Source organism: Corvus hawaiiensis, chromosome Z (assembly GCF_020740725.1).
Source record: "Corvus hawaiiensis isolate bCorHaw1 chromosome Z, bCorHaw1.pri.cur, whole genome shotgun sequence".
NCBI classification, from domain to species: Eukaryota; Metazoa; Chordata; class Aves; order Passeriformes; family Corvidae; genus Corvus; species Corvus hawaiiensis.
The window spans coordinates 1,508,453-1,519,637 of NC_063255.1; the positions used below are offsets into that span (position 1 = coordinate 1,508,453).

At 50.0% G+C, this 11,185-nt stretch overlaps 1 protein-coding gene across 2 annotated transcripts; it reads right to left on the reverse strand.

Moving 5' to 3' along the window:
* Positions 1-269: 269 nt before the first annotated feature.
* LIPG (lipase G, endothelial type) lies at positions 270-10,351 on the reverse strand. Of its 2 annotated transcripts, XM_048292506.1 has the most exons (10): positions 10,177-10,350; positions 9,889-10,061; positions 8,718-8,897; positions 7,980-8,091; positions 6,628-6,852; positions 5,957-6,199; positions 5,359-5,479; positions 4,559-4,777; positions 3,439-3,531; positions 270-1,847 (listed from the first exon to the last, which is right to left on the reverse strand). In XM_048292506.1, the coding sequence occupies exons 1-10, from the start codon at positions 10,262-10,264 to the stop codon at positions 1,826-1,828; spliced, it is 1,476 nt and encodes a 491-aa protein (XP_048148463.1). In that variant the 5' UTR covers positions 10,265-10,350; the 3' UTR covers positions 270-1,825. The 2 variants fall into 2 exon arrangements, with proteins under 2 accessions (XP_048148463.1, XP_048148464.1); XM_048292507.1 differs by lacking the exon at positions 8,718-8,897 and having other exon boundaries at positions 10,177-10,351.
* Between the last annotated feature and the right edge of the window lie 834 nt (positions 10,352-11,185).

Sequence of the window (11,185 nt, forward strand, 5' to 3'; positions counted from 1 at the left end):
GGGACAGGAGGAGAGGAAACAGCCTCAAGCTGTGCCAGGGGAGGCTCAGGTTGGAAATTAGGGAAAATTTCTTCATGGAAAGGGTTGCTGAGCCCTGGCAGAGCTGCCCAGGGCAGTGGTGGAAACCCCATGCCTGGATGTGTGTGGATGTGGCACTTGGGGACATGGGACAGTGGTGGCCTTTGCAGAGCTGGGGGCAGGGTTGGACTCGATGTTCTTGGAGGGTCTTTCCAACCTAAATGATTCTGTGATCAATAACAAGACTTCAGTGATTTTTACAAAGCCCTTTATTTTTTATCTCAAGGCTTATAAAAACTGTTACTCGAAACCAAAATGTTTAAAACTTTACATATATACAATATGAGAAATAAATTATGTTTTAAGTCATACAAAAACCACAATATACAAATAGGGCTTTGAAACTTCTCTAAGTATGGCATGGCAACAAGTCACAGATACTTACCAAAGGCTTCAGTTATTGAAGACTTTGCATAAAACCATGAAAAAAAATATCCCCAAATGTGCTTGCTTTGGTTGGACTGAAGCTTTACAAAAACTGAAGAGATTTGCAGGCCTCAGAAGGTCTTGCTAAGACTTCAGACCTCAGTGCACCACCTGGCAACACCATTTTTGAGATTGCCTTTCTGCATGCCAAAAGCTCAAGGGTTGTTTTACCAATTCTCTTTCCAAAAATAAAAAGGAAAAAAAAAAAAAAAGAGAAAAGCAAGCAACCAAAACAAAACCTAGTTCACCACCTGACAAGGTCCACTCTGCTGTAGCAAACAGGACAGCTGTAGAGTCTGTCCAACTCAAAGCAAAGCCAAGATCACCTGGGACCAGGGAATCCAACTGAGGTGTTGTGACAATGAGGGCAGCATGTTTGGCACTTTACTCATAAATAAGGTCTTAATTATGCATTGGTACTACAACAGCTTCTGAGCAGAGAGGAATGCATCCTCAGCAGTTAAAGGGAGCAGTGCAAAGCTCTCCCAAGGCAGCACAGTGCTTCACCTTCCTCCATCCCTGTAGTCAGTACAAGGGCAGCTACTCTTTGCCCCTTAAAAAGGGATCCACTTGTGGGACTGGGCGGCCCCACTGTGGACACTGACCAGGGGGCAAGGAGCAGCTGCCACCACCACCACCACCACCACCTGCACCGTGTCCTGCCCCAGAGCAGGGAGGACAGAGCACTGCCTTCTTATCAGGCCATATGTCAGGTAAATAGACATTTCAGTATCAGAACAGATTATTTTTAAGGCAAGCAAAGGGCAACTTGAATTAAGTGGCATTGTGCTTATCCCCAGCCCTTCCCTGGACAACCCCACACAGCTGACCTGTGCTGGTCTCCCTTTCCCACAGCCCACAGTGCTACAGGACCGTGGTAACTCCTACCCTAGGTACTAATTTGTTCTTGGTGGCTCTGTCATCCACGGTCTGATGGGCAGTTAGCGTGGTTATTTGTCTTCTCAACTCCACTGGCAGGCAGACCAGAAGATCATAGCTGAGCTCTCAGTCTGTGAAGATCTCATCCATAGTTCTAGTTAATGGGAGCAGGGAAGGGAAAATGCAGCGTGTAACAGGTCAAGGCAAGGTTAAATGCACAAACCAGGCTCTTCGGGAAAGGGAAAATGGAGTTTTAGTTATTCTAGGTCTAGGACCACAGTTCATCAATTGCTCCTCAGTTTCTTGCATCCAGTCCAAGATGTTTTGTCCTTAAGAGCTAGTTTTTTTAAGTGCTACCAAGCCAGGTTTTCCCCAGAGCATCTTGCCACCTGTGTGGTCTTCATGCACCTAGGTTGCTTGGTTTGAGTCCTACGGGGAGCCTTCAGAGGAGATTTGAGACAGATCTGGGGAAAACAGCAAAAAAGATACCTAGTTAAATGCAGAAGTTAAGAGGAGTAATGAAGAATTTCTAAGAACTTCTGGGATGCCAAGAACAGGTTTGGACAGCACAGGTTGGTGTTTTATTCTGTCAAAGCCACACTTTGCCCAGTAGCTACTCAGTGAGAGCCTGCAGCAGACATTATGCAGGCTGCAAGCAGAAATTACAGGGCTTGAGCTAGACCCTGCCTGTGCAGCTCCATTTGGGATGGACAGATGTTTGCAGGCTCAATCTCCAAGTAGGGAACTATAATATTGCACTGACTTGGCAGAAACAGAGAGCTGAACAGCAAGTAATCATTCATAATTTCTGGGAGAAAGGATCATTTCCTAGAAAAAATGGTGTGCTGGAGCTGTGCTCAGCTCCTCTGCCTCGTGCACAAGCTGCATGGCACGAGCAAGCAGGAAGGGCACATCTGCCAGCAATTCTGTTTTATGGGGGTTACCAAGTAGCATATCAAAACAGCCTTTTATTGTACCTGCAGGACTGTTTACTCAATCTTTCGAGACTTGTGGCAGGGCAACAAGTTTTTGCACAGGGGTTTCATTCACAGAATTGTTTGCTACTGTGCACAGCACAGCTTGCTGGTTTCTGCCAAACCTGGAGCGGGACCAGCTCGCATTTCTGAGCCCAGCTCTGCTGCCCAGGAGGGCTGTGCAAAGCTTGACTTCCACAGGGCTCTGCTAGCCCTAACAAGCACTTTGTCCTCTGGATTAGAAGTGATAAAGCTCCAAGTCTCCAAACTGAAATTTAAGAGAGGGCAAAAGGCTGGGCTGAATCCAAAGGAAAGTATCCTTTAGTCAAATGAATAGGGATTCATTCAAAATATGACTGGAGGCATCTGAGGCAATCAGGTTGTTGCTGCTGGGACCAGACTTTCTGGAAGTCATGCTCTGAGGATAGTTCTAGGTGTCTGGGAAGTCCCCCAGAGGTTAAGCAAGGCTGAGATGCTTTGGCAGTGGCAGAGTTTGCACTCTCCTGGACCAGAAGAGATCAGCAGGCCTGGAGATGAGGCTGTAGGAGTCAGGGCTGTAACACCATGGCAAGTCCTCACCTGCGTCTTGCTCATTCAGTTGAGCTCAAACTTTAACCAAGAGATTTCTTGGCAGCTCAGGGTCTTCTACCAGACTGAAACAATCTTTGAGGCAATGCCCTGCACTCCTGCTAGCTTCCCCCTGTTTTACAGGGCAGTTAATAGATGCCTCTTACTTACCTTTCCACTCTTGCACAGATCTGGGGCATTGGTGGCACCTCAATTTAGCACCTACCACAATTAGGACCAAGGACTGAGCTACACCCATTTGGCAGTAAACATGTAAAGGTACAAGGTGACAATCCAAGGTCAGAAGGGAGAATAATATCACCTACTTAGCAATAGATATAGCATACATGAAAATTAAGTCTGATAGCTGTGAATCTTAGGCTAAAAATCCTTATCTTTTATGAAAGAAAAGAGGTTTTGGGGTCTAAAAAAAAAAAAAAAAAAGGAGAAGGTTCCACTCATCCCAGCCAAGCCACACGCATCAGACAGAATTTCTCTTGACTGACTTCCATACCTTTTCTGCCATTCCTCTGTGCATTTCACAAACCAGAGCTCTTTGCCAGGAGATATACTGGTTAGCTGGGAGTCCTCCACACAGAAAGCAAACCTAGGAGGAGGAGGAATCAGAAGTCAAGGTACCTGCTGTCTCCATGATTAACAATTAACAAGTAATACAGATTGCAGCTAATTCTAGGACGAGTTGTTTGATTAGACATCCATCCCACAGAGCATCTGGATACACCATCAGCCCCTTGAGCAGCTGTTTTACTTCCTACTTCAATATTTTAACTGGGGATCTTTGCTTCTACTACCCCTGTGTTTCGTACAAGCCAGGATGCAGAATACCTTACAGATGACAGGTGATGCTTATTTAAAGCCCTGAGAAATGTGGGAAATCGTCAGTGTCAACTGCTGCTCTTTGACAAATCTGGGTTACCTTCAGATCACCATTAACAAAGGAAGTGGGAGTGCAGTGCTATGTGCTTGGAAGTTTTAATACTTTTTGGATGTTCAGGTAACTTTCCACTTGCAGAGAATCATAGAATCAGCGAATGATTTGGCTGGGATGGGACCTTAAAAATCATTCCTGCCACAGTAGAGAATCTTCCACTAGAATTCTATAGTCAACTCTATGATCCAGGGATATGGGTTGGGTTTGGAAAGGCTCTTAAAAATCACCTCGTTCCAACCCCCAGGCAGATGCCAGAAGAAGCAATGCAGTGCTTGAGGGGCTGGTGTCACCATGTTATTGGTTGCAGTTTTACGTCCTGCTGGTTGTGCCAAATCAGCACATTAAGCCTGTAAGTAACAGCCGTGACCATCCATGTTTCAGTACTTTTGGTGCTCAGTGTTGTAACGCTTTAGGTATGATCTAAACCACCTTGAAGCAGGTTAACTTAGTCCCCAGGGGATGCCACAGTATCAAAATAAAGCACTAGTTTTGCTTAAAGCCTGTTTGCAGCCTCGTGCAGGACAGTGACCTGCTCTCTTACACCACAAAGGAGCATTAGCTGGTGACACTAAAAATGAAAGGCAGCTCAGGATACCAACTACAGCCAAAACACCAGCTTGTTTTTCTCAGTTCTGGGTTGAAGTTTCAGGTCAGTTCACGTGCAGCCTAGCACAATTATTACCTCTGCTGAGTTTCCCCAGATTTCACACGTATTCGTCTGATGTGGAGTTCCTGGGAGGAATTCACGGGCCTGTACCAGTAACTCCTCAGCTCTTTCCACAGATCATACCATGACTGAGATGTCCCCTCCCAGGTGAGCTTTATTTTCAGAAGTTCACCCATGTCCTCCTCAGTATAGACCAGGAAGGTGTTCGTAGCGTTTAGGCCGATTAGATCAAGCCTGAAAGAGAGGCAGACACTCAGAATTTTTTCCTTATGGAAGCATGCCAGGTGCTCCTTTGTTCTGTGCCAGGAGTTTAACACAGCCCTTACAGCTTATCAAGTGCTGCACGTTCAACTGTCACCAGTTAATTGCTGATTACACTGAGGTGAACTCAGATAGCTGGTTCCACACAATGCATCGAGAACTTAGCTTGGCCATCCTTCCATAGCTTAAAGGTGGGTTTCATGCCTGGTCTTTCTTTTGGGAGAGGCTAAAGGAGGTCAGCAGCACCTCCAGAGATATTTCAGCCTACGTCCAAATGGGGAAAGGGAAAAGCAAAACAAACAAACAAACACACACAAAAAAGCAATGAGACATGAATGCTAGCATGTAAAGGACTGGGCACATTAAAATGTTCTCAATTCATCCAGTAATAAATTATAATTAGGCTACTGGATGAAAGGCTTTTTTGAAAGGTGATGAAGCGAGGCTGCTAGGCTGGGATGCAATGCCAGTGTTAGCAGAGGAAAAAGAATGCTGCCATCCTGTGTAGTCCCTGTGGCCTTCTTAGGTAAAAACACAAAAGCCAGATCACTTACATTTCTAAAGAGAGAGGCTCAGAGTCTCCATTGGTGCCGTGGAGGGTGACAGAGAAGGTGGGATCCACCTCTCCCAAGCCCTTATAGCTGAAGACATGCATTTTCATCTGGTAGTGGTAGACTGGAGAGAAAGGGGAGAGCAGAGATGGAACCAACTGTGCTGAAAGAGACGTTGCTCAGTGTTGCTTGGTGTGAAATAGTGCTGGCTAGCAAAGACCAGACCCTTCCTTTAGTGAGACAGCACTGATCACTTTTTCCTGCCCTTGCTGATTACAAATTTGAGTTTTACACAACAACAGCAGCAGCTCCACTCTGGGGAAGGCTTACACTGCTCTGAGGTTGAGTTTTGCAAGCACAGCAGGTGAACTGCAGTCCTGCTCAAAAGGCAGAGCATTCTTGTGGGTTCATTCCACAGGGAGGAAGGAGCACATTAATGCCACAGGACAGAAGTGCAGCTGGGGGCCAGTGGAACACCGACGCCTGCAGCTGCACGGCTTCGGGGCGATGCTGCTCCTCCACCTCGACATCCTTCCCAACACCAACTCTGGGAGGCTGCTCCCACAGGGAGGCCGTGCTCCTCCGGGGAGGGGAAGCATACCTTTGAAGGGCATGTCAGCCCTGGTTTTCAGGTACATCTTGCTGTTCCTCTTGTGCCGGATCCTGCGGGCGTTGTAGCCGATGCCGTTGCAGCGGTTCTTGCGGCAGCTCAGGCAGATGCCCTTCTTGAAGCGACTGGAGTCGGTGCACTGAAATGCGAAGCTCTGCTTGTCCTGGTTCACCAGGGAGTCCACGAAGAGGTGCACAGACCGCTCATGCTCACACTTAACAACTTCACCAATTGCTAGAGAGGCAGAGTTGCAAGGGATACACTGGGTTTAAGCAGTTGTCACCCCAGCAGCCCGTAAGATAAAGTGAGCTATGCCTTTCTGCAGCCCAACATGAGCTGAGCGTGGCCAAACTTCAACAGTTCTCTAACAGCAGCAATTCAGGAGGTTAGTGGGAGATGCTCACTTAGCCCTTACCATGAAGAGCTTCAAGAGGTTCCTAGTCCCAGCATAAGAAGACCACAGATTATGATCAGATGTTGGGAGTGAGAATGGGAATTAAAAGCAGGTATAGTTTCCAGCAACTATCTCCAGTAGTACAGACAATTTAGAAGGAAGAAATGGTTTTCTTTGCTTTTATGGAAAAGGCCACCCCCCAGCATCAATGCCAGTCTATTTGTGAGAAGTCTACACTGAACAGAGGCAAAAGGTAAAGAGAACTTACTCCCATAGGCAATGGCTCCCAAGACATCACTTAGGCCACAGCCAGGCTGGAAGTCTCCCCCATTGGGGTAGATGTCAATGTGGCCCACAGGCATCTGGATCCCAATGCTAACACCCAGTGTTTCCCTGGTGTAGGTGTGAAGGACATCCACAAAGTTGGCATCATCGGGGGAGAGGCGCCTGCTGGGGTCCACTCCTTCAAACATGGGGCCAGCAGGATCCAAGCCTGGAGTCAGAGACAGAACACAAAGGGCCAGGTAAGAAATTGGGCTATTTCATACAGAATACAGCCAGAAGCCTGCTGCTGGCATGTCTCCTCACCAGCTGATACACAGACAGTCCCAGCCCCATTGCTGGTACTATCCCCCAAGATGTCTTCACCACGGGCTCACCGAGGGAACAAATAAAGATGTCCCGCTCCACTTTTGGAGCAATACAACCCAATAGTAGCACCATGATCAGATTGCCTGTTGGAAGCAAAGAGCCTTCACTAGGTCATGGTGAAGACATGATTCAAGAGGCAGCTCCAAAGACCAGAAGAGGTTTAACACCCCAGGGACAGCTGGCAGCCAAAGCTGCCTCATTGACATTTAGTCTGTTCTCAGACTGCACATACGGAGGGACTAACACAATTTCAGCAGCAGCCAGGTAATCCCTGCATCTGAGATCCCATGATGGGTTTGGGATGCTCTGTTAACCCCTGAGCCTCACCCCCAACCTGAAGCTGCACACCAGAGCATTTCTACAACTTGACTGTCAGGTGATTTTTTTTTCCTGATTAACTAAATACAGACACTTATTGCTAGGCTCTGTGGAATTCTCACTGCCAGTGTCACATTTAAATGCTTAATGCAACCCCTTGTACTATGCCCTAAGTTCTCACATGCTGAAATCAGCTTTCCTCTGGAGCTGGAAGCAAAGTCTTCAGATATTTCCAGAATGAGGGGTTAGAGCTGTTTGATTTTTTTTCTTTTTTTAATCAGACATCCTGTAGGACAAACAGCACCTAATAGCTCTCATTTCCATTAGTTTATGAGCTACAATTACAAAACCAGTATCACTCAGAGGAATAGCATTTAGGTAGTAAGAGCTTGAGCTGGACTTGTTTCGAGCCGACATTTAAATTCAAATAAACCCAGGACCAGTTTGTCCTGGGTAAGGCTTTTTCTTTGAAACCCTGCTACAATTGATGTGAAGAGACCTGTGCTTTCCACTGCTGCCACAAATAGAAAACTTGTCATTTCTGGAAGAATAACACCAAAACAACATTGTAGCAACACAGGAAACGGAGCCTCTTCGGAGAAACTCACTGCCAGGAAGGACAGGAGAGAGACTGCTTAGAAAGCCACTTGCCTGTAATTCTGCCTATGGTCCCATGGACGTGGTTACCAGCAAAGCCAGCCACATGGGCACCCAGGCTGTACCCAATCAGGTGGACATTCTCAAGCTTGAAGAGCGGGTTTTCCTGCAAGGAAAAGAAAATATGAGAGTTTGATCCCCTGTCTTTCCGGGCATCTGGTGCTGCTTCTATCTGCAGGAATAGAAAGTCTAATTCCAAGAAGAGATGGAGGGAAGAGGGCAGATAAGCACACTTTGTTTTGTATTCCATCAAGATGAGTGGAATGGTTTGGATGGCCCTTGTGGTTTACCCATGTTCCAGCCCCAATTAAGATATTCTTTATCATAAAGAATAAAACTTTCCCCCTGGGAGCTGCCAGCAGACTCAGCACTGGCCATGGCCTCAGGTGCCAAGTGCAGCACCACGGACCTCTCCTTCTCCTTCCCCACCCTCCTGCCAAGCCAGTGGTGGCTCTGAATGCCCAACTCCCAAGCCCACATTGCTCAGGCAGCACTCCCAAATCTGAACTGCACTTCAGCACCACTGACCCGAGCGTGCTGCAAGGCAGCATCTTTCAGGAAGGCAGGGCAGCAGCACTGCAGCTATGAGCCATCACCTGGCCAAGCCCTGAGGTGGGTGTTACAGCAGAGCCTGCACCGCTGGTGAGCCTTGGAGCTGGTGAACACTCTGCAGCCTTGTGCAACAGTCCCTAACCGAGCATTACAACAGAGACTGCTCTCAGCTTGCACTACCTGTAACCAGTTAAGCAGCCTTGCTATGGTTTTTCCAACAATCTGTGTGTTGTTCACGGCATCAGTGTAGAGCTGGTGGGCAAGAGAGAGCCAGTCCACCACAACCACGTTGGCATCCTTCTCCCTCTCCTGCAGTGCGGACACCAAGCTGTCAAGCCAGGTTTCGAACATGCCGCTCATCTAGAAAGAGATTCAGGTGTCAGTTTCCAGCTTGCAGGACCAAGATGACACCTCCACAGTCAAGTTATTTGCATGTCATTTACATACGCTGCTCCAGCTGCATGCTGCTCCTCTGCAAGCCCCACTACCTCTCAGCAATGCAGTAAGAGCATGCATTGCAATGGAGTAAGAAAAACAGGTTTTGAGAGACTCTGGCTGTAATTATCCACTTGCTTTTTAGGGCAGGAGGGAGAGGCATTCGTTATGTGCCACCTTATCGCACTTTTTCTCAAGAGTTTCAGAAATTCTGATGGATTGCAAAATTATTCGCCAGACCTGGCACTACGGTTTGTGTAAGCCCTGGCAGAGCTGATAAGTGCCCTCGTGCCACACACTCAGCCTCATCAAATGCAGAATTATAAAGCTTGATAAAGTCTGTGTGCCCTCTTGTTTCTTTATCAAGGAGACCACGTAGCAGACGTCAGGGCTGGGCACACAGCTACGATTACAGAAGGTCTATACACGTGCCCGTGAAGTCAAGTGTCACATTCACAGGGGTCAGTCAGCTGGATTTTAGTGCCACGTTCACATTACAGAGCTATGAAGTGATCTTGAGCAGTTATGAATGAGTTGGGTGATTTCAGAGTTCCTAAGCCTGACCCAGAATTCTTTGCTCCAGAGATCTCAATAGAAGCACAGCTTTTAAGAGACCACTGTGCTCAGAACATGAAAGGTTTTCCCAAATTCCTATATTCATAGGATTCTACAATGGTTTGGGTGGGAAAGGACCTTAAAGATAATCTAGTTTCAAGTCCCCTGCCATGGACAGAGACATCTTCCACTAGACCAGGTTGTTCAAAGTGCCATCCAACCCGGCCTTGAACACCTTCGGGAATGAGGCAGTCACAGAAATTCCTGAAAATCAATATTCTGGAGACACAGCCCATTTGCAGGGCAGTTTACTCCCTCTGAGTGGGCAGACTCAGCAATGCCCAGGATTCTTCACACTTACCGTCCAGCCGTGAATGATGAAGAAGGTTTTAGCTGTCACGTTGAACTTGCAGTCCTCTAGGCACTGGTGCTGGCCGATGACGAGCGTGCAACCATCCTCACCGGCGTCCGGCGACGAGCGGAGACCGAACTTCACCCGCGCCTTCTGTGCCGGCACACGCTCCGCGCTGCCATCTGCGAGCCAGCGGGAGAGAAGGGTCAGCAAAGCGCCTCCGAACCCGCCTGCCCCGGGAGGGGACGAACCCGCTCCGCGGCTCCCCCGGTCCCGCGTGGGACCGCGCTCACCCACCTCCTGCCGCCGGCAGCGCCGCCTCCGCGCCCCGCGCCGCGATGCAACAGGACACGGCGCTGCACAGCAGGAGCAAGAGCCTCCTCATGGCTCGGGAGGACGGCCGGACGGAGGGCTGGAGCAGGGAATGGATGAATGGATGGACACACGCTCGGACGGACGCGCGGCGGCGGCGGCGGCGCTTTAAGAGTCGCACCATGGGCGGGGCCACTTCGCCGCTCCCATTGGTCACGCCTTCCGTGACGTCACCGACAGCATGAATGGGAGGCCACGCCCCGCGTGGGGGGGTCCCCGGGGGTCCCCAGCGCTGACACCCCGAGGGGCACAGGGGACACATGGGGGGGTTGGAGGGAGCCACAGGGAGTCCCCAGCGCTGACACCCCGAGGGGCACAGGGGACACATGGGGGGGTTGGAGGGAGCCACAGGGAGTCCCCAGCGCTGACACCCCGAGGGGCACAGGGGACACATGGGGGGGTTGGAGGGAGCCACAGGGAGTCCCCAGCGCTGACACCCCGAGGGGGACAGGGGACACAAGGGGGGGTTGGAGGGAGCCACAGGGAGTCCCCAGCGCTGACACCCCGAGGGGCACAGGGGACACATGGGGGGGTTGGAGGGAGCCACAGGGAGTCCCCAGCGCTGACACCCCGAGGGGCACAGGGGACACATGGGGGGGTTGGAGGGAGCCACAGAGAGTCCCCAGCGCTGACACCCCGAGGGGGACAGGGGACACATGGGGGGGTTGGAGGGAGCCACAGGGAGTCCCCAGCGCTGACACCCCGAGGGGGACAGGGGACACATGGGGGGGTTGGAGGGAGCCACAGGGAGTCCCCAGCGCTGACACCCCGAGGGGCACAGGGGACACATGGGGGGGTTGGAGGGAGCCACAGGGAGTCCCCAGCGCTGACACCCCGAGGGGCACAGGGGACACATGGGGGGGTTGGAGGGAGCCACAGGGAGTCCCCAGCGCTGACACCCCGAGGGGCACAGGGGACATGCAGCCCCGCGTGG